The sequence below is a fragment of the Propithecus coquereli genome, unplaced genomic scaffold (genome assembly GCF_000956105.1).
Source record: "Propithecus coquereli isolate 6110/MARCELLA unplaced genomic scaffold, Pcoq_1.0 Scaffold295, whole genome shotgun sequence".
Taxonomy (NCBI): Eukaryota; Metazoa; Chordata; class Mammalia; order Primates; family Indriidae; genus Propithecus; species Propithecus coquereli.
Genome location: NW_012148563.1, coordinates 300878 through 328386, shown reverse-complemented (window position 1 = coordinate 328386; position 27509 = coordinate 300878). Strand labels below are relative to the sequence as shown.

Sequence of the window (27509 nt, the reverse complement as noted above, 5' to 3'; positions counted from 1 at the left end):
TCCTTCTCCCCATCCTACGCCTCACCCCACACAATTCCCTCTATTAGTAACATCTTGCACCAAGGTGGCACATTTGGTACAACTGATAAACCAATATTGGCATGTTTGCATTAGGGCTCACTCTTTGGGTTGTACATTCTATGGATTTTGACAAGTGCATGTCACAAATCCACCATTTCGGCATCATACAAAATAGTTTTGCTGCCCTAAAAGTCCCCTAAGCCCCACAGATGATTTTTCAAAATTAAAATTAGATGTGAAAGGAAAGATAGAACTCTTCTGACACTGACCTACTCAGGACCAATTGTCTTTTTAATAACAAGGAATTTACGACCATTTTTAAATTGACCTAAAACACACCAAACACAGTCACTTCATGAGTCTTTAATTCCTAAAATCCTCAGCTGACACCAATCTTCTCAGGCCATTAGTTTCTCATCTAAAAATTTCGTATTTATGTTAAATCAGGCAATGAAAGAAGGAGTCTTACAGGAAAAGTAAGGCATTTATTACAGATTGGAATTGATCAAAAGAAAAATTACAGAATTTATCAAATATCTTTCTTCGTTGCAACGTCTCTTCCTTCCAATGCATTCTGCTGTTAAAAGACAGAAGAAGGGTAACATCAGATCACGGTGGCACATACATTCCTGCTGTGGCTCCCAGGACCCGGGAGTCCTGGACACTGTCCAGAACAGGTCCGATGGCACTGGGGACTAGAGCTATGCGCAGCTATGTGCAGCGGCAGCTCCTCAAATAAACAAAAGGGGTGAGAAGAGATGACTGAGTCTGGGTGACAGAGACACAGCCCCATAAAGGAAGCCCAAGTCTCAAAATGGGAAGAATCGAAGAGGCCCCTGAGAGGCTGTGGACAGGTGTTGGGCTCAGTCTGGCCTAAGGAGGTGCCTGTGGCGTGAGGTTGGGAAGGAAGGAACAAATTAAACCAGTGAAGGAGGAAGCTGGTCACAGCCATGGTCCTCTGAGGGTGTGGGGCTGCTGATGGGAATATCCATCCATCCATCCATCCATTCGTTCATTCATCGGTTCATCCATTCAGTAAACACACATGCTTGGGCATTTATTGGGGGTTACAAAGATCAACAAGGCCTAGTTCTGACATAGGAAAAACCCCACAAACTAGTGCAGACAATAGCAATAGTTAGAGCAGAGCATGGTCCATGCAATTGCAGAGACACCCATGTGCAGGAAACCCGAGGAGAGGGGCCCTTGGAGAAGACATCGAGCTGGACTCAGGGCACACGGGGGCAGGGTGTTGTATTCCAGCAGGAGGAGCCTGGGGATTCAGGCCAGACCCAGCTGGGGGCCCTCGGGAATAGTCAGCTGCAAGCCACTCTCCCACGTAAGTCGGGAGACAAAGAGTAGCCGCACATGAAGCCGGGGAAGGGGATGCAGGCAGTGACCACACTACCGGGGCCGGGCTGCCTGCTCGCGCACATCGTGAGGGAGCTTAGAGTCCATCCTGCAGGTGGGCAGGGCCCTTGGCCCGGCGAGGGCTCGTGCTAAGATAACTCTGGTGACAGTGCACAGGCACCCTTGAGGGGAGCAAGACAAAACCACCAGAAGGACATTGAACACACTAGGCTAGAGATGACGAGGCCAGGACCGGAGCAAACAGCACGGAGAGGGGACAGAGGAAGGCATAAGAGGGCTTGGTGACCAGTGGGTGAGGGAGGGGGAAGGCCTGAGAAGAATCCGTTTCAGGCCTGGGTAACTGGGAAGATGCGTGGGCTGCGGGAGGAAGAGTCAGTCTCCAAGGGAAGAATTCTGTTCTGAGCACGGAGTGGAACATCCAGAGGGAGGTGCCTGGAGTGCAGGCGAGAGGGGCAGTGTGGAACAGGGGTTGGATCATCCCCGGACAGCTGGGGTCGGAGCCTGGGGGTTCCTGGGGTGACCGGGAAGGGGAGGGCAGGGAGCACAGGGGAGCAGGGTGGAAGCCTTGGGAACATCATCGTTTGAGGAGCAGCAGGGAGAAGAGGGATCCGTGGGGAACAGGGGGAGTCTGGGCCAGAGGAGAGCCAGGGGAGGGAGCGAAATCTCGGGCCAGAGGATTTCAAGAGCACAGCGGTTATCAGATGCGCTATAGATTCAGCAGGAAAAGGGACGGACGTGGGGTGCGGGGGCAGCGGGGAGGTGGCTGCGGAGCAGGGCAGGGTCAGAGCAGGGTCAGAGCAGGCACAGAGACTGATGAGGTCCTGGCTGCTAGAGAAGACAGGGCTGGTTTTTAAAGACAGGATGAGAAGAGAACAAGAGAGATCAAAGAGAAGCCAGGGATAAACTAGGCACAGGGAACCCACTCTACGGCCAGCCCTCGCGATTCGCAGATTCCACATTTGTGAATTCACCTCTCACGAATATTTATTTGCACCCCCAAAGTCAATAGTTGTGGCGCTTTCTCATTCATTCCCAGACGTGCGTGGACCAGCAAAAAATTCGAGTCATCCCACCCACACGCTCCCAGCTGAGGTCAAACAGGGCGACACTCTGCCTGCTTGTTTCAGCTCTCTTGCTGTGAGCAAGTGTCCTTTTTGAGGTCTATGCAGTGCCATGTTTTTGCATTTTTGTGCTTTTTGTTGATGATTTCACTGTTCAGAACAGCCCCGAGTACAGCGCCGCCAAGTGCTCCTGAGTGCAGGAGGGCTGTGCTGTGCCTCACGGGGAAAATCTGTGTGTTAATAAGACAAGCTTGGCTCAGGCGTGAGTTCCGGTGCTGTTGGCCGTGAGTTCAATGTTAATGAATCAACAGCATATGTTACATAGGCATCGAAACAGAGACACAAGTACAAGGTTGAGGAACGTGCCATGACCAGGGGCTCGAGAGAACCTAGTCCCATACTCCCTGCATGAGCAGCAGTTCGGTATTCACTAACTCAGTGTTCTCGGCAACCGTATTAACTGCCGTGAATAACGAGGCTCGGCTGCACTCAGTGAAGTCATTGGGGGGAGTGTTTCGTGAATGTGAGTCAGACCAAGATGTGAGTAAACATAGCTGCATGTAGCCAGGTTCTGCCTCTGGGTCCTTGGCCGGGTCTTTTCTGTCTTCTGTGGGGTTCCGGCTCCCTTTGGTAGATGGGCCGTAATGAGATCATGACAAGGTCTGATTCCTGAATGTCAAAATCGCTCAGCAGCCTCACTGGGGTGGCCCAGGTGTCAGGGGCCGGCCCTGCCACACAGTGGGTGGTAGGTGAGTGTGTTGCTAACGTCCAATCAAAGTCTTTGCTTTCTGGTTGGTGACCACACTTCCATTTCACCTATAAACTAACAAAATTCTAAGCCCTGCCAACTGACTGAATGGACCCCATCTTGGCCAAGGGGACCCCAGAGAAACCTTAAAAACTGAGTTCCTGGCCAGGAGCGGGGAGGAGGTTGGACCCTTCTCATTATATCCCCTCCCTTTTGTGGTTTAGACATGACAACTGACCAGCATGAATGTTTAAATAGGGATCACAAGACTGACAGAACGGACTCTTTGAGGCCATAAGATATCAAATCATAAGCAGGGCCTAAGGCCATGCCAGATGAGGGTTAAGTCACACACCCTACACTCAAACTGTGTTCTAACTGTAGTAGGGATTTTCTTTTTCTCCAGCAGCTAAACAAGCACCGGCCTGGAGACAAGCAATACTGAAACAATTGCAGCTCATCCACCCCGACACTGAGTGACCAACCCCCGTTCCACAAGGCATGGCTACAACTACAGCTTTGATCAGCCAAGACACTGATTTCACTAACTTTCTCCCGATAAGACCACCGACCAGGGACTGGTTCTGGTCGGTTTATGGAGACTATGCAGTTGGGTGCCTTCACGTCCCTGCTTCACCTTTTGACACATAGGGCCTGATTTTAATGCCTTTAAATGCTAAATCTCCACCCCAAAGTGAACATGAGATGCATGTAACATGCATGTTTATTCAATACGCATGTGTGAGGACCCCTTTCATGAATATTCGTAGCCCCTCCCCTAACCTGTTGAATATGGATGCTTGGCCAGCCTGGTCCGCACACATCCCTGTTCAGCCTCCCTTCCCTCCAAGCACTGGCTTTGGTTTTCAGCCAGAGGCTGCGCTTCCCACCTGCAGGTTGTAACCCCCTTGGTAAGTAATAAAGCTCTCCTTTCCAAATTTGTAAATTGTGTGATTTTTAAATTAACACACCCAACGCATGACAACGTATCTTAAACAAACAATCCTTGAGGTTGTGTCCTCTCGTGCTGTTTCCTAAACATGGAGGTGTGAGTGTCGCAGGAAGGAAAAAGAGAGGCTGTGGGGACAGACAGCACCACAGGGTAAAGCCCAGCCCCAACGCTACCTCTGAGAGCGTGGCTTCTAAATGCCTCTGCTTCCTCATCTGTAATCAGAGAGGATAACAGTAATCAAACTGCATTTAGATTGTGCAGGGTTTGTGTAAGGTGATGCACATACACACAGATCCTGGCACACTTGAGGGCTGTGATCAAGGGCACACGGGCCGGGCAGGAGGCTGGCATTTAACGAACATTTGTCGAACAAAGAGATAAAAGCCTAAGACTGATTCCTTCCACGTGCACTTACTGACAAAAGGCCCCAGTCGGAACTGCCTCCTCTGTTGCTGAGCGCCATATTAAGAACTCTGGCAACAGCAGCGGAAAGGAAGGGGCGTCACGCGCACCGCTGTGGTGTGGGTGCTCAGGGTCTTCTGGCCACCACATAATGGAAAAGTCAGAGCTACTCCAGCAGCGGAGATCAAGACCGTGTAGGACTCTCAAGTAAATTCCTTTCAACAGAGAGCTCGGACCTGATTTTCCACATTTCCTCTTTCAGAGTAACAAATAAGAAAAGTGTTCAGAGCTCTTTCTTTAAAATTACATTTCACTATCCACTCTCATACAGTAAAGCATTTTCTATCAGCCTTAAAGAATCCTTAGAACAGTGTTTAGGGCTCTGGGAATTCCATAATAAATGAGCCCAAGTGTCTACCCCTCAAAGAGCTCCCCAAAATGTCATCCACAATTTGAAAATATCAATTTTAGTTTTGGTCATGCATTCACTCATTTATTCTTTCCTCCCAGCCTGATTGACTATATTCTACACACTGTTCTTAGCATGATGAAATTGACGAAGGATATTGTTACTGATAATTTCCTATAGACATATCATTAATGATATTTTTACTTATTATAAAACAAAAATAATTAGTAAGGACTACAAGGTAATGCATCTTCAAAGAGTTCATGCTCCAGTAGGCACAAAAATAAGTCAAAAATAATAATAAACCTTTGAAGAAACTGAGTCCTGAGAAGTTAGGGGACTGGACGGCCTTCGTGAGTGGGAGAGCAGGCACAGAGCCAAGGCCGGCTGCTCCAGATCTCCGCCAGACTGGCCCCTCGCTGGGCCCACTGTGCCGGCCCTGCCAGCCTCACCCTGTGATTCTAGGAAACTCAGAGCACAGTGTGGAAACCTGCCCTGAAGGTCACGGGAGGGCAGAGACATAACTGGGACTTCAGTCAAAGTCAATGTCCAGACCAGGGCAAGCAGCATTTGACCTTTAGTCTGTGCTGCCTTTTAAAAGACATGGTTTTAAGTGATCAATTTCTTTATAGAAATCAGATGATGCATATATTGCAATGCACATATGTGTATACATCCAATATAATCATATTATTAATAAAAAAAATACAGCCAATCCATTGAGAATTCTATCTCCCCAGCCCCCAGGATACTCTGTGAAGCAAAAAGAAATGATTTTCATTTATAAAAAAGGAATATGATGAGTCTGTTTCTTTATAATGACTGGTTTCTCGATCTCGGTTTGAAGCTGGTTTTTATTTTTAGAGTGCACCATAGATTCAAAAGAAAACCTACCATTTGCATCTTTTATCCCAGGCGGTCTCACTGGTGAATTTTCCTTCTATTTTAGTAAAATGTCAGTTGACTTCTTTCAAATTCCAGTGGTTAAAAATTAATTATATTATGCTTACTTGATTTTTTTTGGTAAAAAATTTCAAGAACCCAAAGCAAAGGATTTCATGCACCCGGAGAACATCCACTGCCCACTTACGTATTGAGCGTGTGGGGCTGTGTGCAGGCAGTGGGGGAGGATGGCAGATGAGGTTCCTTGAGCCCTGCTCTGGGGGAGGCTGGTAGAGTCGGATGGGCAGAGAAGACACAACCAATCTCGGTGCCCTGTGATGAGGACTCTACAGAGGCCCAGAAGGGAACATCATCGCTGATTTGGCGGTGGCAGTTTGTGGTGTCAGTGTAGACCACCATGGGGAAGCCACAGCTGGGCTGAGACCTGAAGGGGCAAGCACAGCTAGTCGGGCAGCTGATCGCAGTGGAGGCTGCAGGGAGAGGACTTCAGTGCTGCTAGAGTGAGGTGCAGGGGGCGTGGGAGAGGTGAGGCTGGAGCAGTGGGCAGAGGCAGATCGTAAAGGCCACTGTGAGCTGCACCGGGGAGTCTGGACTTTACCCCAACAGCATGCAGTGTTGTGTAAACTGTACAGCTCAAACTTCATGGTTAACTTGTGTGTGTGCACGGAAAAATGACCATGCACTCAATGAACTTCTGTAATTCCATCTTAAGATTCCTTTTAAGGGTGCCCTTTATGGCAGCTACCTGTGCTCCAATCCCATCCCTAGAGACTGGAAATTCATGTGCACGTGGGAGTGTGATGAGTCGGCTCTCTGCAGCATGGGGCAAACAGCCTGCCCTGTCTCTTGGCTCAGAGTCTGGCTGTTGCACACCTTTGCTTTATCCCGCAGGTGAAGTGAGGGTCAGGGGTTTGTAGGAGGAAGGAGCAGAGTCTCCTTTGTGTTTCACGGTAAACTTGAAGACAGCATGCAAGGTAGAGAGTGTGGGATCAGGCCGGAGGCAAGAATGCAATCAACAGTGGTGACGGCAGTGAAATGACAGGCCAATGCCAAGGAAAACGTGTGGTGAGATCAACGAGACCAGACTTTGGTGGATGTGGAAGAAGACGAAGGATGAAGAGGAGTCAATCATGTCTCCAAGGTTTTTAGCTTGAACCAGTTAGGTGGATGGTGATGCCATCCACTAAGAAAGGAAGCCTGGCAGGAAGCCAGTTGAATTTCAGGGGCCCACAGGAAGCCCATGGCAACGGCATCCAACAGGTGGTTGCTCTAAGGGCCCGGATCCCGGCAGGGAGTGTGGTAGGAGACACATACTTGGAAATAATTACACATCAGTGCTAGTTGAAGACAAGTAAGAGGAAGAGATAGCAGCGTAATCTATAGAATAAGGAAAGAATTGGGCTAAGGAGAAAATACAGTATTTGAATTATAGATTAAGAAAAGGAAGTCGGATCAGATGTCATAGATGTGAAGGAGTAAAATCCAGTTTGCAAAAAGCAGGAAAGTGAAAAGGAGGTGAGGGGCTGGAGGCAGCGGCCGGAGACCACAGCTGCGTCAGGAAGGTGGCGGGGAGACAGGGGCGGGTTGGGGGAGAGGAGTCAGAGGAAGGGGCTGTTCTCCTGCTGCTGTTTGCACTTGAAGAGGAGAGACTGGTCACCTCAGTGGCCGCTGACACAAGGGCCGCGGAGAAAGAGGGCAGGCGCGTGAGACTGAAGAGACAGGTGATATTGGGGGCAGGCGAGGACGGGACCTGAACAGCAAGCTCCAGAGGTTCAGAGGCTGACAGCTTGAAGACATTCATTCCGAGCAGTTTCTATTTCTAAATACCTGTGTGTTTAGTGGTGTCCTCTTACCTCGGGGCTGTCACTCAAGGCCAGCATTTATTCTTGTTCTGCGCCGGTAGTTTGGGTACCGTCTATTTCCAGGAGGAAAGACCCTTCTCATGATCTCTAAGATTAAAAAGGGGACACAGAGGCTCCGTCAGTCACCTCAAGACCTAAGACAACGTGGATCGTGTGGCTATAGATTAACGAGAAGGGCTGCGACCAGTGTAGCCTGAGCCCGTTACCGAGAGGACACCTGAGGATGCGATGACCCCACCCCCCTGTCCAGCTCGCCCTTCTCTCCCCTGCGTTGTGTTGCCGGGAGCTCATCTCTCCCTGCTCCATATTACCACGTGTGATGTCTCAGCCACTGCTGGAAGCCCTGGGGGAAGGGACTGCCACGTTTATCTTTCAGTCCTCCATGGGATCTGCCCAGGGCTTGTCACACACATTTGTTGAATTAAATTAAGTCATCATGTTCAAAGCCATCTCCAAGACAGCTGCCCATCTGTGTCAGTGATGTTCCCCAAGGCCCAATATGTTTTCATATTTTATCTTAGAAATATCTTCTGAGACATATAAAAGGATTGGTCACATTAATTTATATCCACACAATATTTTTTGTTCCAAACGGTATTTGTCCAATGAGGTAGCCAGCCTCCAAGACGGCCTCCAGGTGTTCACACTCCTGGGCAGTGCTCTCCACGTTGGGCCCGGCTGGGCTGGGTGCTTGATAACATACACGAAAGTGATGATCTATCGCTTCCAAGCTTAGGTTATAACAGACTGTGCCTCTGTCTCGGGTGCTTTCTTGCTAGCTCATTCCTTCTCTTTCTTTCTCTCGGATCCTTGTCTCTGGGGGAGTCCAGCTGTCATGTTTTCAGGACACTCAGACAGCCGTGTGGAAAGGTCACATGGTGAAAAACTGAAGCCCTCAGTGCAATAGCCCGTGAAGATCCGAGTGCTGTTGGAAGTGGCTACTTCAGCCCTGGTCAAGCATCAGTTGAGACCACAGCCCCAGTTAACATCTTGTCCCCAACCTCGTGAGAGGCCCTGAACCAGAACCACTCAGTCAAGTTGCTCCTGAGTTCTTGACCCTGAGAAGCCATGAGACAATAAATGTTTGTTGTTTTAAGCTGCTAAATTTGGGGGTAATTTGATACACCGCAATAGATAACCAATGCACCCAAGTTTGTTATTAATTGGATACATAAGATTTATTGCCAAACAGTTTTTGGCTATTTCCAACATGAAATCCGAGGGCAAATGTTTGCCACCACTGCAGAGATTCAAAATAATAGGCCATAGATTCTGAAGGCAATTCCAAAAGAAGTGTTCATAAAAATGTTTCATTGGTGGTCATACTGATATAGTAACTATGTATTCTCCCAAAGTGATAACTTGGAAGAGGTATAAAAACTAGGCATTTTTTAAAATCAAGCATCAGATTGTAAGGCCTAACACTTCGAATAAATTCGAGTGTGCCTAATGAAGATCAGACATTGAGCTCATTGAAATATTAATATCGGTGTTATTCATTTTAATGAGGAACACTGAAGAGTGGATCTCACAATTCCTCTGGGAAGTAGGATGGAAAAAGCATAGGCTCTAGAGTACAGCAGGTCTGATCAAAGACCTGTCTCTGCTGCTCACTCCCTGGGTCAAAGTCCTACATTGCAGTGTAGCCTCAGCCAGTTGCCGAAATTCACTAAGCCTCCATTTGCTCACCTATAAAATGGGAAAGAATACAGTGCTGTCCCGCAGGATGGTTGTAAAGTTGGAGGAGAAAATTGTGTATGGGGTAAGCATTTTGTATGTGCCAGTTAATGCCACGAGTTATTACAAGCAGACAACACATCTGGTTTGCAGAGCTATGGTGTAGAAGACATGAGAAAACTGATCTGTTCAGGGGAGGCACAAAATACCTGTTAGTTTCATCCACTTACTGAGAAGTTTCATCGAGTATGGCAAAAAGATCATTAGAGTTCAGGCTATTCAAAAGTGCTTCTGAGTGGGGCAGGAAAAAAAGATCAATGTTTATTTGCTGAACCAGATTTGATATTTTCATTCTTGGTAACTTTTAAGTGGGTTAGTGCCTCAATGTTACCTTTTTATTGATTTGCAAAGGAAGTTTGTACATTACTATTCTTTCCATTTTCACTTATATTTTGTATTTCAGAGATTTGACTCCTATGAAATAGGATTTCTCAGAAGAGTCTGGATTGATCAGAGAAGGGCCTGGTGGTGTCCTGCAGCAGGGAACAGACCACTTACCAAGGGACCGATCATAAAGTTGTCCATTTCTGGATTCGTCAGGAATGAGACCTGTAACACAGTAACAGCCATAAGACAAGATCTCCTTCCTATTTCCAGAATGTTGTATGATTTTATTATTGATTTCACAAATATGCATCTTAAGCAAAGAAGCAGTGGGAGATCACCATAAAGTTTTGCCACCATCGGCACTAAAGGGAAAAGCTTCAGGAACATAAAAAGGACTCTTAAATCCTGGAGCACTGACCCAATCTCACTTCAAATTAGAGGCTGTATAAGCAGGGAAAAAAAGGAGAGCCCATTCTCCTCCAACCAAGACACTCGAAGAGATGGTCAGCTCTAGTTGCTCGGCTGGAGGATTACAGAGTTCAGCCTCAACCAACCACACAAGGTTTAGTCCTGATCTTCCCAGCTGCACATTGTTGCATACCTGGGCCCTATAACTCAGGAGGGAATGAGCATGTTCAAATTAGGGGACCCACTTAAGAGGAAAACCAATATTTGTCCAGCCATTGGGGCCATCAAATGGAATTATGTATAGAAAAGCTCTGTTGTAAATATAAAGGAATACCTTAAATGAATAGTAGTATCATTATTGCCTAGTGATAAGAAAGGAGCAAAAGCAAAACAAAATGTTAGTTTTTTATAGTTATTGTAATTGTTCAAAGGCTACATATAGGTATTTCTACTTTTAAATGACTCTTTAACAAAGAACCTCAATATGAGGTTTGTTTCATGAAAAAAAAAAAAACGTTAAAAAGAACAGATCTTAACTTACCAAATAGATAATCATTTCTCCACGTGTGAGATCCTAACATGTCCCCAAAAATCATCTAAAGAAATTTAGGCATCAGTATGTATCAGCACATGAAAGAGAAAACAGAAAGACATTGTAAAAAGTATAAATGTTATCTGGAAGACTTTGACATATAATTCATTTTTAATGACATAATGCAATATATTATATTAAATAATTTTATATATCAAATATGTATGTTTAAGAACATACATGGGGAAGAGCAACTTACATGAAGTTTAAATTGACCAAAGCTTTCCACTAGACTCAGAATGTATGCCAAATGTTGCAGACCGGAAAGATGGAACTTTGTTATGCAGACTTGCAAATAGACTGAGTTTAGGTCAAATGTCAGAGTTTTCTTTCTATGAAGTCCCCACAATATGTTCAGTAGGAAAAGATATCCATAAGAAGTTTTCATGAAATCACTGAAAGTCCATGTAATAGTCACACAGTAAGGTGGCTGCTTGGCCCACAGTCTTCCTACCAAGAGTCTGGGCTGCCTCCCTGTTACCCTCTCCATCCCAAACAGACAGAGTTAGTCTCCTGGTTCCCATCATACTGACTGGTCGAGGACTAGGAACATACTAAGATAATTTAATAGAGAAATAATAGTCTTTCCAACAAATAGTGCTGGTACAACTGGACATCCACATGCAAAAGAATGAAGGTGGATCCCTTCCTCACACCGTATACTAAAATTAAATCAAAACAGATCATAGACCTAAGTATAAGATTCACACAAACAACAAAAGAAAACATAGATAAATTGGACTTCAAGAACTTTAAAACTTTTGTTCTTCAAAGGGTACCATTAAGAAAGTGAAAGACAACACAGAGTGGGAGATAATACTTGCAAACAATTAAAACAATTAAAGACAAATAACCCAATTAAAACATGGGCAAAGGACTTGAATAGATATTTCTCCAAAGAAGATATATGATGGCCAATCATTAGTCATTAGAAAAATGTAAATTAAAACCACAGCGAAATACCACTTCACATTCACTAGAATGGCTTAAACAAACAAACAAACAAACCCCGAAAACAAACAGGCAATAACAAGCATTGGCAAGAATGTACAGAAACTGAAACAATTGGCCCTCATACATTACTTGTGGGAACGTAAAATGATACAACTGCTATGGAAAACAGTTTGGCATTTCCTCAAAAAGTTAAACATAGAGTTTCTATGATGTCCAGTAATTCCACTCCCAAGAGAACTGAAAACATATGTCCACACAAAACTTGCACATGAGTGTTCCTAGCATCATTATTCACAATAGCAAAAATGGTGGAAATAAGTCAAATGTCAATCAACTAATGAATGGAAAATCAAATGTGTTAGATCCATAAAATGGAACATTATTTGACAAGAAAAACGCTGTACATGGTAAATATATACAATGAAAAATAAATAAATCAATCATAATGTCCCATGTATCAATGAAATAAAAAGAGGAGGCACATGACAAAGGCCAGGCCAGTGGGACTGATGCCAAGAGATTTCTCTAACTCCAGTTAAAGAGAAATGCTTCTTTTTGTCCTAAGTTCAGAGGATATGAATCTGAAGTAGCTTGTGGCTTTACTTCCTGCTGCAAGGAGAAAGCTTATCCATAATAAGAGAGAAAGGGAGGAGGAGGAGAGGGAGAAGAAAGGAAGAGGAAGGGAAGGGAGAGGGGAGGGAGGGAGGGAAGGGGAGAGGAGGAGAAGGTGCATACAGTGTTGAAGGTCTCTGAAGTTGAGTTGTCCATGAGGCCAACTCCTCCCTTTCCTTTCTGGGAATGTGGTTGTGATCCAGGGAATTACCCCTTTCTGGCTTAGATTACCTGGAGTTGAATTTCTATCTTTTGAAATGGAAAGAGTAAATAAATGCCTGTCACTTCTCCTCCCCCGAGTTCAGAATTCCTGTTGTTCTTCCACCTCAGTTTTTCTCTTTTGGACTATTTTGGGTCCCTTGGCTGAAACCCTAGTGGAGGTTCATTCCATCCACTCCACAGCAGCAGGATTTGCCTGAAGTCAAGCCCACCTGTTGGGAGCTGAAGGAAGCGAGAGGGCATCAACCTGCGACCTTAGCATCGCATTCGTGGTGGCCGCCAAACCATCGTGGGGTCGAGTGAGGGCTTGAACACCACATGCAAACCCTTTATCCTCTACATATTTCCCTTTCAAATTTGAAAAAGAAATAATAAAAACTACCCCAAATTCAAATATCTATTTGGTTAAAAAAAGAATAGCACATTTAGAAATTTATTTCCTCAATTTCTTTACAGTTCCTATACTTAATAAAGTTATGTAGTGGGAAGTCCGAATTTTTTATATTTGGGACATTTTCTCTCATTATGCCCTTATCAGATATGTTCCAGTTGATCTGAGTCTTTATTAGTCACAATGTGGATTTTGGGGCTTCTTCCATGGCTTCTATCTTTCTTTACATTATATTCCCTCCTCTGGAAATTCTTCTATAATCTACATATGTTTTTCAAGTGATCTTTATTTTCATTACTGTGGGATTCTTTTCAGTTTTATTTCTTCCATTGCCTGCTTCCAACAATGAATTATTTGTTCTATGACTGAATTCATCCTAGTTTATTGTCTTTCATGTTGGTAATGTCACCATTTATTTCATTAAAAATGGTTTACAGCTGTTTTCTATTTTTTCTCCCTCTGTTTCACGTAAGAAATCCATTTCAGAGTTGCCAGGGATTACTTGAAATCTCTATCTGCTTTCTTCCTTTTCTTTTGTTTGCAAAATTCTTTAATTTTTGAATTTTTGTAATAACGTTGTTCATAATTCTTTATGATCTCCTCATTTTTAAGGACGAGCCACCTGGGAGTTCACTCTAAAATCTAGTTTGTTCCCGGGGCTAACTTAATTTAACATCAGAGTCTTCTCCGTGATCTTCACTATGCAATTAGAAAGTTGCAACAGATTTGCAGGTTGTACAATGAAAATCAACTTTCCAAAGCAGAGATGGAAGAGGGGTTAAGTTAGGTGGCCATCTATTAAATTAATTCTGTGTTAAAGGTCACAGAATGAACTAGAACCCATTTCTCTCAACTTTTACTGCTACTAGACCCCAGCTCCATTCAGCATTCTCTCTCACCTCTCCTGCCACCTCCTGTGCTCCGTGTTTGTTCTCACCTGGTTCCAGTCTATGCATCATCTGATTCTCTCCCCCTCCCCTGCACCTGCACACATCTACAGCCCTTCAGTAGCCTCCCTGTCATGAGGATAAAGGCAGGAATCGCCCACGTGACCTGGTGTTGGTCACCTCCAGCCCCACCTGTGCCTCTCTGCCCATGTTTGCTTACTCCAGTTATAATGGATTTCCATTCTGACCCACCAGCTTCCCTCGCTCATCGGGGTATGCCTGTGTGATTTCCCCCGTGCTGGAGACAGCCTGCCTCCCCTCCCGGCACACCCTGTGCCCTGTGTCTGACTCCCACCCACCCTCCAGTTCTTGCTCTGAACACACTTCCCTCCAGAAGCTCCGTCTGCCCTGCACGACATTCATTCCTCTCTCTGTGTGGTCCCCAGTAGTCAGGGCAATTCCTGCTTCACAGACACCCCCCTCCCACCCCGGGGTTCTATAAACCCCAGGAAGCCTGGGACTGTGCTTCCCTTGCTCCCCTCAGTCTCCTTTTCTCATATAAACTGTTCTGTTCTTAGCACTAAGAACAGAAGACCCTTGCACTGTGGCTCTGTGGTAAACTCAGAAAGGAAATTCACCTCAGAGGTTGCCAGTGTGAACAGGATCGATGAATAAGTTTATGCTAAACTAAAAATGTTTGTGGAGAAAGTCCTAATAAACTGTGCAGCGTTCTCTTTGTAGCTACAAGACCATCCTCTGTGACAGGAGTTTCTCAGTCACAAGTTTCGTCACTTTCCGTTCTAAAACGGCCTTCCATGCTCGATAGCTAAGGTGTGGGTATGTTAATTGTACGGGAAAATTAACTGTTACGAATAATTCTTGAAGTTGAAGTTTTATACTCTTCTAATGTAATTTTCACTACAGAATTAAATCTTAAAAATTGAACAAGAATCTAAGATGTTGTAGGACAGATTCACCTGTTAGTGGCAGAAACATTTCTAAAATACCTGTGAGGAATATTATCCAATTATGAATGAACAAATAAAGTAAGTCGTTAGTTTTTATCCCTGGTTTAAAGAGGCTGCCTCTTCATATTATATTCTTGTTCAGTAAATACTTGTTGAATGAATTTTCTTGTATTCATTTAAGTATTTACTGAGCGTCTACCCTGTGTCAAACATTAGGCTGACAAAAACAAACATCCCCGGCTGTCATGAGACATACAGTCTAATAAAAAAAAGCAGTCAATAAACAAATATGTACTATAATTGCAAGTCAGAAATGTATATATTATCAATTTTAAAGTATTATTGCAAATCACTTTTAATGCAACTGAGGGGGAAAAAAGTATCCTGCCATTCACTGAGCATCTATTATGCACCAGGCACCGGGCCATCAACTTACCTGGTTCTCTCAACAACCTATAAGGTGCTCTTTATTACTAGCGTTTAACCGATGAGGAAGCTGTGGGTCATGAGGGTTACATGAAGGTTAAGTTTCCTGACCTAGACAGCAGAGGTGGGGAATAGTTTTGAATGTTGGTCCAACAAAAACTCCCCTCTTCACGCCATTAAACCACAGTGCCAAGGAGGTACATAGATCTAAAGCTGTGAAGGTTTGCTAACTCTTACTTCAAGATCATGTCCCAAGTCACAGGGGATGCGGGGGGCAGGGAGAGAGAGAGAGGGAGGGAGAGAGGGAGAGAGAGAACGCGCACGCACAAGAATAGGCCGGGAGAAGTAGGGGGTGTGGAAAACGAGGCAGTGAGGTTGTGAGTGTACAGGGAGAACACAACTGTGCAAGCAGAGTGATGCTTACTCCTTCCCGAGTGGCAGTCCAACCGCCCTATCAATCCACGTTGCCTTGCACACACCCATGAGACCCTACGAGGCGCTTTCTGGGAGGAATCAAGGCCCTGGTCCCACCTCCTCGCTGCTGACAGACTCGGACTCGGAGGACGTGGCTGCCCAGCTGCAGCGAGCCTGCACGTCCTGCACCTGCTCGGCAGACACCCGCACGGTGCTTCTGCAGACGGCTGTTGGCTGGAAAAGGCAAAACAGTGAGTTATATCTTCACCTGCTCATGGAAAGGGTTAGCTTCTGTCCAATAATTCAGGCAACACTGTCAGGTTTGACAAAATGATGAAGAAAAGGAAAGTTCACTGAGGTTTTTCATTTTTTCCAAAATGAAAAATTTCTCAAGACCTAAGCGAAAACAAGTGAAATATTTAAATATCTCTTCAGTGTTTGATACATTACAAGTCTCTGGGAGAAGCAAACATGTCTGGAGTCCATTCCCATTGGGACAAAAAGAAATGGTAAGGACCCCACAGGACTTCGCTCTCCTCTCCTTTGCCCTCGGATGTCATTTGAGATAGACCCTTGTGACACTTTGGTCTGGGTCCTTTGTAGAACAGAGTCGCAGTGAAACGTGTGATGGAGCAAATAATCAAACCAATCCTTTTTTAAGTATAATGACAAAACCCCGAGAGCTCATACACCTGAATGCAAACACTATGGAAAGCAAATTTTCAGTGATAGTGTTGCTGTGTTCAGACAGGATTCCTGCCCATGGGTGTTGACTAAGCGTTGGACCGTGTTCTGGTCATGGGGTATACAAAAATGAACATGCCATGTTCCTGGTCTCATGGAGCCTGAACCAATGGGGGAGACAGGTGACATTCCACAGTCAACTGCATGGCAGGACCACGGACTCCACAGCTGAAGGGCCCAAGTCATCAACCACTGGACGGCACTGCCCCACCAGGGGACACTGTTGACACAGTTAGTGGGTGGCCAGATGCCACCCAGGCAGCAGCCAAGCTCTTTGCCTGACTCTAAGTCATGGAAGAGGTGAGGCTTTCCCTTATGGTGGTTTCTGGGACCAGGTCCTTTCCAACCACACTTACCATGAAGTAGCTGCCTTGGAAGGGACACGTGGAAGGATCTTCTCCGGAATCTCTCCTGCATGTAGTTTCTCGAACGCTGAACTCTAAACTCATGATCAAGTTGTTCTCATCCAGGACCTCAACCTTCATGACAACAAAGTGTCAGTTTGCAACAGATGTGTTTCTAAAGTTCATAGTGCTAGAAACAATTCTCTCTGCCCAGTGAGAAACAAATGTCAAAATCACCATGAAAGCTGTAAATTATCTTAGCAATCACCTCGTTCCATGCCTTCGTCGTGAAGACCAGAGGGAAAAAGTGACTTACCAAAGTCAAACAATACTTTGGTGACACAAATGGAACCAGAATGCAAGTGTCCTAACTCCAAGGCCAGTATTGTTTCTAACCATGTACACTGATTAATACAATTGATCCTCATTACTCATGGACCCCATATTTGTTAATTCCCCTACTCACTAAAAGTTATGTGTAACCCCAAGACCAGTACTTACAAACACGCTTTCTCAATCATTCGTGGACAAGTGAGGAGTGGGGAAAAACTGGAGTCACCTAAAGTGCGTGTTCCCAGCTGAGGTCAGATAAGGAGACACCCTGCCTTCTTGTTCGGCTCTCGTACCGTAGACAAGTGTGCTCTCTGTGGACCATGTAGTGACAGGCTTCTTGCATTTTTGTGCTTCCTGTGGGTGATTTCAGTGTTTGAAATGCCCCCAGGCTTCGTGCTGAAGAGCTGTCTGGTGCTGTTAAGTGCACAAGGCTGAGATGTGCCTCACGGAGAAAGGGCATGTGTCAGATAAGCTTTGTTCAGGCGTGAGTTACAGCGCTGTGGGCATGAGTTCAATGTTAATGAGTCAACAGTATATATTAAATTAGTCGTCTTCAAACAGGAATTCACTAAAGCAAGGAGGGGAATTGATGGGTTAATGAAAGTGTTGTGGCCCAAGGCTCATGGGAACCCACTCTCTGTTTCTCCTAGGAGCAGTGGTTCCACGTCCATTTGCGGTCATTTTATAGAACGTAACTACGACAAGTAATAAGAATCCACCCCATATGTTTATAAGTGTCATTTTCCTAAAAGACTGCTCCATGATTTTTAACAACTCCTGAAATAAGTAATGCAGTGACGAGTGCATCTCTGCTGTACGGAGTGTTACCCAGCGCCAGTGTCCTGCTGGAGCGGTTCTGACGCGTGAGTGAGTTTACGTGATCTTCTACTCTTTTCCACGGGAGTGGGATACTGGGGGAAGCTTCCAAACTTCCTGACAAATCTGGGAGGCTCTACTGACACAAAGCCCTGATGCATTTCGTGCTCGCCGTGTGTTCAGGACCAGAGACAGAGCAGGGACGATGCCACGAAGCTCAGATTCCAGAGGGGGTGCCACACGGTAAACATGTTAAAGAAAACTAAACAAGATCATTCCAGATAGTTATGGTGCTCTGAATAAAAACAGCAAAAACAACATCAAAAAGGCAATGGGGGTGGAGAGAGGAAGCAGCTACTTTAGAGAGAGTGCCAGAAAAATCCTCCCAAGGAAGGGCAATTTAAGCTGAGACTGGAAGATTGGGAAGGGGCCCATCGTGTGAGAAAAAGGCAGAGCCAATGCCCTGGGGTGGGGACAAGACCAACCCTTGTGGCTGGAACAGCAGGACCAAGGGGAACCCCGTACACCATGACATTGGAGAGGTGGGGGTGTCAGACAAGTTATGGCCCCATAGTGCATGGGGAGGTGTTTAGATTTCACACTCAATGAACAAGAAGCTATCAGAAGGTTTTAAGAGGTACGTCTGAATCACCAGGGCTGCTGCAAGGTGAACAGAATGCGGTGGGAGCAAGACAGTAGCAGGAGGCCACGGGGGAGCCTGCCATGTCCAGTGTGTGACAATAGCCCCGGGTTGCATGTCACGTCTTCCCTCTGGGCTGCGGAGCCCTCCTGTGGCAACTGGAGTCGGCAACACATTCAACCTACTCCAGTGAGGAGAGAGCTCACTGTGTGAGAGCGCAAGCCACCCACGGGGCGGGAGTAACGGGCACATGGGAAATTTTGTTTTAGAAAAACATGACAAACTCCAGGCTTAGGGTGGAGTCTCCATGTCTTCTAACAGGATATGCAGTAAGTGTTGATAAACGTAGAATTTTCTGAAAACAGGTAGAAATAAAAACTCAACCTCACCATTAATTACTACCTCATTTGTTTACAATTTTAATATACTCGATATTAAATCTGAGTCTCATAAAAAAGTTAAAAAATAAAAACCTGCGGCCCGGTGGGAAATGTGAAAATGTGGGTTTTTTGAGTACGGATCATTTTATTGAACTGTGAGATGCAACCTCTTTTGCCTCTTTAAGCACTGTTAAGCACGCTTTCAAGAATGTGGAGAAACACCCAAAATTTTTGCTGTTCCGTTTGAACTCAGTCTCAGCCGGCACATTTCTGCTCTCAGCCCAAATGCCCAACATGGAATTCAAAAGCCAGCATTACTGCAGAAATAGACTGTGGTGGTTTACAACCAATATTATAGTATGGTCCTGTTTTTCTTTAAAAAATTATTTTCCGTCTGCATGTGAAAAGAAAAAGCTCTGAAGGCATATCCTCCCTTGAGTTTACAGTGAGCGTCTCAGAGAAATGGACAATGTATGCGATTTTGGGTTTTTTCTTTCTTGTATTTTCTAACTTTTTGTAATGATCCTATTTTGCTTTTTATTTCAAATAAACAACAAAAGACCCACAACAATTCCATTTGGCGATTATAGTGATTAATTTTATGTGTCAACGTGGCTAGGCCAAGGTGCCCAGATACTGGGTCAAACATTATTCTGGATGTTTCTGCAAAGGCATGTCCTCACAATTACAACCTAGGCACCTCCCACTCATGCCCACCACTCTGGCCTCACTTTCTTGACTCTGGCCAGAAGCTCTCTCAAACCCTTTTGTCCTTCAGAGCCCTCCCATTGGCTCTGCCCGGTGCACTCCAATTCTCCCTCCAAAGGTCTTCCCACGGCTGGAACACCACGTCACTTGAGTGAGTCTCAGCTCAGATATGAAGCCCTGGTGGAGACCTCCACCCCGTCTGACAGCCACCCCAGCCCGGGCCCGTCCATCCGTCCACCTGTCTTATCGTCCCTACGGTACTTGCCACTGTCTGAAATAACATGAGTGTTTATTTAATAGCACGCCCTCCCCTCCTTCCCCAGTGGAGTCTGAGCTCTGTGAAAGCACAGCCTGGCCTGTCCCCTCCACTTCCTCGTCCCCCGTACAGGGCCTGTGTCCACCTTTCCTCTCTCTGCTCTGAGTGAGCCTAATGTGGAGGGTGGAGCAGGAGACCGTCAGTGCTGAAGTCACGTAACCTTAGCCTTTCTCATCCCCTCTGAAACTTGGAGCCTGGGAGGTAAGTAATTTGAAATCCATTGCAAGAGTACTCGATCCAAGTCTGTTGATAGAACCCGGTGGTTCCTAACTCTGACCACAAGAGCGTTTAAGAATATGAGCCCCCCGCCCCAGAGGCTGGGATTTCATTAGTCGATCATGCCTCCTGAACATCAGGAATATTTAAAGCTCCCGTGTGATGTCGATGTGCAACCCGGGTCGAGAATCACTGGGCTTGTTAAGCAAACACAGGGATACAGTAGAAGGGCCTGACCCTTCTCCCTAAATCCACCGAACTCTACCCCAAAATACCCGCACGTACATACGCATGACTAAACCACTTCTTTCCTTTGGACATATTCTTGGAAGTGAAACTATGAGATCCAAAGTTAAAAATATTTACTAATTTTAATGTTTAACATGCTTGTAAATATGCTTAACACATATTTCCAAATTGCTTTTCAAAGATAATTTTACCAGATTACAAACTCTCTAACAATGTTTGAGATTTCTTTTCACCTCGTAATTCTTCTACCTTGTTATTCTTCCTTTTCGCCTTGTCATTTTAACTCTGATTTTTTTCTTTCTGTTAGAGAGGTTGAATATTTCTCCAGATGTTTGCTAGTGATCTGCTCACTTAGCACATCTCTCATGTCTACTGCATAGAGAAAGTTGGCATGTTTGCAGCCATCTATAAGGTGTTGGTAGAAGATACGGTTAACACATGCAACATAAAGCAAAACCTGAAATATTCCCAGGAAAGAAATACCACTAGGAGAAATCAAAGGAGGAGGGTCTTCTTCTCAACAGAAGAGGAGAGAGTTTTCAAGGACAGGACGCAGCGAAGGTAGATTGATCAACACATTTGAATAATCAGAAAAGACTGGGGAGAGGCAAGAACAGGCAGACTTGCAGGGAGAGGAGCCACGTCTGCCGTGGAGAGATGTCCCTTATTTATGTGCCTATTAAGGATTCCATACGAAGCATATATTTCTAGATGCATCTGGGCTCAGGTCCGTGTGCCATACCGAGATGGCGCACACCAGAACGTGCCAGGTGGCTGTGTCTGACAACAGCCCCTCCCCACAGGCCAGATTTGCAGTGTCAGTAATCGGTTCTCTCAGGATCTGAACTCATTCTCTTATCCATTTAATTAACTACTCACTTCCTTCTGTAGTGAGCAATAGCTACATTACGAGTAAATTTAAACTGCTCATCTACAAGCTTGGCAAGAAGACATTGATTCCCAACACCACAAGTGCATTTCATTAGATGCCAATGGAAATGGCATTTGGAAGCCAACGCAAGCAGTGCACAAGGAAGGGGCGCTTTGCTCTGGTCCAGTCCTCTTCCAGCAGCAGTTCATCCTTCGGTGCAGCGGCTGACCATGCGCGGTCGGCAGAGCCCCCGCACCACGGCGTCCAGGTCCGGGACACCCCGTTCTGGCCATGACAGCATGGCTCTGGGATGGGCACCTAACTAAAGCATTGCCCATAGTCTTCATGACCTGTGACCCAACTAGAAAAGACACCCGGGATAATTTGATTAACTTCCTTGGAATTTGGAAAAGAGAAACTGAGCTGTTTCTGAAGAAGATCCAGATGAATATATTATATTCGCAGATGAACGATGGGAAGCCATGAACCGTGTGCTCGACAGAGCAGCAGAGGGAATGAGCTAAGTGAGCATCAGAGGCACCAGGAGGAACAGAAGACGGGAACAGCAGGCAGAGAGGAATCGGCAGCCGTCTGGCCTCTGCGCCGAGTAGCCGCCACCTGGACTCCTGGCCGCGTCTCTGTTCTTATTCCCACGCCACCTGGCTGCACAGAGATTTCGTTCCTAAGACTTGTGACTTTCTAGAACCTCCCTTACCTCCTACCTTAACCTACATTTGTCTGAGGATATTTCTGTTCCTACTTCCAAGTGAGCCACATTAGGACAATAACCAGGCAGCGAAATTGCCTGGGGAACAGGAGGGCAGGCGGCCACTTGCCGCGTCCGTCTCTCATTTCCCGTGAAGGACGTTTCTACGTGTCTTTCCTGCCCGTCACGGACATAGTCATTAGAAGCCCAAGAAAGCTCCTCTTTCCCTAGTTCCTAGGTATAAAAGGAAACAGGATACTACCAAATTGACAAAAGAAGGTGGATTTATTTGGCCCAAAAGGCAGAATTTATTTCCAGTAAGTATTCGGAGAAGAATTGCTGAATTTGAAAGGAGGCTCATTTCCGATAAATGAGAAGCTCTTAACAAAGTACCTCAGGAACAACCATAAGGACTTCAAGGACGAAAGCAGAATGCAGGGAAACAGAAGACAGGTTTAGAGGGAAGAATACAGCAGAAGAGTCAGTCATCAAACACAGCTTTCAGAGCCTCATTTACTCACTTACTCTTTTTAATGAGCTTCTGAATGCCCGAAACAGGTACGGACTCAGGGACTGGGAATTCACCTTCGCCACAGAGGCCCTGAGGGCTTCCCTCAAGGAGGACGGGTCATAGTCGTACACGGGGAAACCTGACACGCAAGCACACGGGCACAGTGAGACAGGGCACGTGGGCCAGGGTGCTTCCCGTCAGTAAGAGCAGGTGGGCACGTCACGGAGGACCTTACCTGAGCAAGCCCAGTAGTTCGTTCCAAGAGCAAACACAACCAGTATCTTCATCACTATCTTCCCCATCCTGGAAGGAAGAATTTTAACTCAGAGCCAGAGAGATTGTCTCTCTATGGGTTTGGGGGGACAATTCTTCCTAAGAGAAGCTGCCTTTATCAAATGCGACCTGGCTGCTTTCCCTGGAGCAGACTGTAACTTAAACAGAAACAATTGATCCTGGGGTCAATGTTTACTGCTGACTCTTCCTATGGAAAAGTTCCAGTTTGAGGCCACTTTTGAAGTTTAGACCTCACCAGGGGACTTTAGCCCACAGCAAAAGACACCAAGAGGTCCAGGACTTCATGTGTGCTGTTCATTTCTCTCTATTTTATTTTCATTTTGGGGGGGTGGGGATGTAATCTTATGTTCCACATAATGGTTCATTTTAAATTGTTGCCTATTTGGTTCCTTCTCGTGGTCCTAAAGGTCTTGCAGTTGACTGTTTATGAAAATAGTGCGGGTATTTCAAGATTTTTTTTTTTTTTTTTTTCAATTTTATACAGGGTTCTTAAATATTCCAAGCAAGTACGTGTGCAGTAAAAATCTAGGACACACCATGCTGTTAGGCAACCTTCTCTGCTACTGGACTCTTCTGCATGTCAGCGGGATAATAAGGTATTTACATATTGATGATTCTCTCACACCATGAGATCCCAAGGCAGTTTGTGAGTTGCTCAAAAGTTGAAATACTTTATAGGAAATGCAGTTTGTGTTATAGGTAGGTCATTGTGTTCTCATAAAAATGATTTCATGCATAGGAAGCCACACTGTGTTGTGACTCAGGAAGACCTGAGTGGGATCTTGCTCTTCCGCTTACCAGGTGCGTACCCCTGGGCACGGTGCTCAACTCCTCAGAACCTCAATTTCCTCATCTATGAAATGGGCATGAATGGCTAGATGTCAGGTGTATTATTAGTCTTGGTTCTCCAGACAAAGAACCAACAAGATGGACAGAGAAAGACAGAGACTGATTCTCAGAACCTGGCTCACACGGGTGTGGAGACTGGCACGTCTGAAATCTGCACAGTGGGCTGGCAGGCTGCAGACCCAGGCAGAAATCGCAGTTTCCATCCAAAGGCAACCGCCGGGCAGAACTGCTCCCTGCTGAGGGGTGGGGGGGCGCGGGGAGGTCGGTCTTTTTCTACTCAGACCTTCAACTGACAGATGATGCCCACTCAAGTAATGGAGGGCTGTCTGTGTCACCCAAAGTCTATTAATTTAAATGTTAACCTCGTTTTAAATCTACCTTCACAGAAATATCTAGAATAGTGTTTGACAATATATCTGAGTACTATAGCCCAGCCACATCGACACATCCAATCAGCTATCACGTAAGGATTAAATACCCTCAGAAGAGTGCTTGGAAAATTAATTGCTCAATCAATGGTAGCTACTAATAAGAATGCAATTCAATGAATATTTTTATTATCTGCTATATGTAAGGCCACAGGTCCAGAGACTCTCTTATGTGAACCAATAATCTAGTTCACCCTCCGTAAACAAGGCAAATGTAAGTGTCGACAAAGGAAGCATAAATCCCTGTAAGAATTCAGAGGGGCTGAAGAAAGACTTCTTGGGGATGCTGGGGACATCAGCAGTTTGTTTTCTCCTCTCAAGCCCAGTGCCCAGGAGGTGATGTGTCTTTTTGAATTTGGCCTTGGTGGATGCAAACTCATCCACTGGGAGAGAAGGAGCCTCAGCCCAGGAAGAAAGAACAGCAGCCCTGGGGAGGGGACTGCAGCCGTTTGCCAAGGGACATGGTGGGACACATCAGTAATGTTCCTCAAAGGCAGGCCAGGCATCATCATCAACGAGGAGACACAACAGCTGTGCCCTACAGGAAGGGCAGCGACGCAAAGTTTAAATTATTGCTACTGCATAAGGCGACTTTATCAAAATATTGCTTCAGTTTTGCCTGCCCTTTTCACAAAGGGGCAAAAATCACACTTTGGACGACTTTGCATACTGACCAGATAGTGACGCTCCCTGGGTATTTGCTCCCTGAGCCAAAAGCCTTTCTTTCCACAGGTCTGACTCACAGCACTTCAGCACAGAGGTGTATTTAACCCCCCTGCATAATGTCAGGGCCTCAATGTCCCCCCGGCCCACTCAACCACAACTCTGGGTCCTGCAGTTTCTGGCCACTCCCCAGCCTCCTCTCTGGCTGTCCTTCCTTCCTCACTAGGTGTCCTTGTGTTCCTCGGGAACACCAAATGTCTTCCATCCCAAGGCTTTGGCAAGTGCTGTTCATTCTGACAAGCAGTAATGACATTCCTCTTTCTCTCCCCAATGTCAGCTCCTTCCCACGATTCAGGTCTCAGCTTAAACAGCACCTCCCCAGAGAGCTTCTCCAACCAGATCAAGCACCTGCCTAAACTGCTCTGTCCCGAACCCCTCCATGGTGGCTGTCTGCTTCTCCCTTCCTGGAACTTACCACAAATGCTTACAGATCTTGCTTGTTTGCTCAATACTGTCTTTCTCCTCTAAGACTACAAGTTCCATGGGGCAGGCACCGGAGCTGTCTTGTTCATGTTATACTGAAGCATCCAGATAGGAATACGATCAAATATTTGTTGAGTGAATGAGTGAGCGAGCACACTTGGTCTCTCTAAACTTTAATCCACATCTTTCTGCTGGAAGCCTGCACTAATTTCTGGTGTGTAACAGGTACACAGAGCAGTGTTCTATTAGGTCATGACCACCAAAATTTGTAATTCTATTACTTTTAACCTGCTTTGAACTCAATTCCATTAGAGTCTTTCAGATTTAACTAATGGCACCATCTGGCTCCAAACTCCACAGTCTCATTAAAAGAGCAGCAGTAATAAAAGTAATTGCAAAAGAGGAGAGGAGATTAAAGAGACAGCAATAAAATAATGTTGCCAGCACAGGGCTATTGATTTTGTTTGTAACTTGCTGGTGTGGGGATAGATCTTTGCATTTCTCAGATTCTCCTGGCTACAATTAAGTGTTGGCACCAGGCATGCAGGGCAGGCACTGATTAGTGCTAAAAAGTGGTGATCTAAAAATGCCTCTGCAGAGCTCTGTCATGTCTGGTAAACCTGGAAGATTAAATACAAGCCATCCATTGGAATCCAAGCCATAATGATCTCTTTTATTATTCTTTCTCCAATCTGCAAACATGTGTGCAGCATTAACTCCTGCAGTTTTCTTCTGTTCCAACACAAATTATTTAGTTAAAAGATTAAAAATTATATGGCACTAAGTGAAGAGGGTTGGGTAGCCGTTTTAAAATGGCCCCTGGAAATTTATACAAAAGTCATTGCAGAAAGCTTAACAAGAGCAATTGGAAAGATGTTGAATAAAGATGGGTGGACATGCACGTTATAGACTAATAAGGTTCATCACTTTCATCTTCACCATTTCTCTTGAGATTGTTTCTTTTCATTTCGGTCAGCTCTACTGGTAATATTATTTGAGAAACATCACTAAATTTAGAGCAAATGTAAACCAAGTTTTCATCTGATCCATAAACTACACATTTTACAGCTGCCTTTTAATTTCTTGTAATAGCATGAATTCTAAACTCCCGAACCCCACTGTCAAGATTTACCTTGATGGCCTTGAACCTTTCTAAGTTCAATGCTATCGTTACATTTATTTTATAGGAATAACAGGTCTGTCTGCAAAGCAAAGTTGTGCAGATCAGCAGTTCTCACAGAGCAGTCTCCACGCCAGCAGCTCCAGCAGCTCCTGGGGATTTGATGCAGATTCTCGAGCCCTACACCACACCTACTAAGTCGGGAACTCCAGGGAGAAGACCCAGCCACTTGTGATCTTACAAGTTGCCCTGGAGATTCTGATTCATAGTCAAGGTTGAGAGTCAGTGGCACAGAACAATGGTTCTCAACCAGGGTGATTTTGCCCATCAGGGGGCATTTGGCAAATGCCTGAGGACACTTCCAGTTGTCACAACTGGGAGAGAAGATTCTACTGGCATCTGGTGGGTGGAAGCCAGAAATGCTGCTGAACACATTACAACACACAGGACAGATGCCCGTGAGAAATAATTATCTGGCCCAAAATGTCAATAGTGCAAAGGATGAGAAACCCTGGTGTAGGAAAGGACAAAGAAGGGTGAGCCCCATTAAGGACACTTTCCAAAGGTCACACACAACATTACTGCTTACATCTCATTGGGCCAGAAATAAGTTACAGCGCTAACTTACTGCGAGGGCGGCCAGGAAAGGTCATCCAATAACTGGGAGAATAGATGCTGGAATAATAAGCGACAATCTTTGCCAACTCGAGTTGCAGAGACCAGAGGATTTATGCTCCACAGGACAGAGGTGAAGGAGATCTCCAAGAAGACAGTTGTGTAGGAGGCTAGAGGGCAGTCCTTGGATGGAGGGCCCCAAAGAAAAGAAGAAATTAATAGAGTCCTGACATAAAGAATACTGAGAAGAGATTTATATTTCTGGTGGAGACTTTGGAGTTGAATTTCTGATAGGAACAGGGAAACTAAAGCAATTTTTTTAAATGAGGCATTGTTATTTCCAGGAAAAATAAACATTTATTCAAGAAATATTTATCAGTTAGGAAAATCTCGATCATAGTGTGACAACGAATGTTTCCAAACTATAGTAAGTTAAAACAATAAAATCTTATCTTTTGTTCATACTATATACCCACCAGGGATTGAAAAAGGGGTTCTGCTCATCATAGTCACAAAAGGATGAAGGGTGATGGAGCAACCATCTTTTATTATTATTATT

The 27509-nt window shown here is 45.3% G+C and overlaps 1 protein-coding gene across 1 annotated transcript; it reads right to left on the bottom strand.

Annotated features, from left to right (window-relative positions):
* Window positions 1-492: 492 nt before the first annotated feature.
* On the bottom strand, window positions 493-22924 carry SPP2 (secreted phosphoprotein 2, 24kDa). The gene is made up of 8 exons (XM_012648816.1): window positions 22734-22924; window positions 22513-22637; window positions 16765-16887; window positions 15782-15898; window positions 10743-10797; window positions 9965-10015; window positions 7721-7816; window positions 493-598 (listed from the first exon to the last, which is right to left on the bottom strand). Exons 1-7 carry the CDS (start codon window positions 22798-22800, stop codon window positions 7731-7733), a joined length of 624 nt encoding a protein of 207 aa, XP_012504270.1. The 5' UTR covers window positions 22801-22924; the 3' UTR covers window positions 493-598; window positions 7721-7730.
* Window positions 22925-27509: the final 4585 nt, after the last annotated feature.

Excerpts from the sequence above, each read along its gene's own strand:
- SPP2 (XM_012648816.1), bottom strand. The coding sequence starts at position 22,800 with ATGGGGAAGATAGTGATGAAGATACTGGTTGTGTTTGCTCTTGGAACG. Across the intron at positions 10,798-15,781 it reads AGTCTGTCAGCAGCGAGGAG|ATGATTTTTGGGGACATGTT; the intron begins GTGGGACCAGGG and ends AAATTTCTTTAG. Across the intron at positions 7,817-9,964 it reads ACTTTATGATCGGTCCCTTG|AGATCATGAGAAGGGTCTTT; the intron begins GTAAGTGGTCTG and ends TTTTAATCTTAG.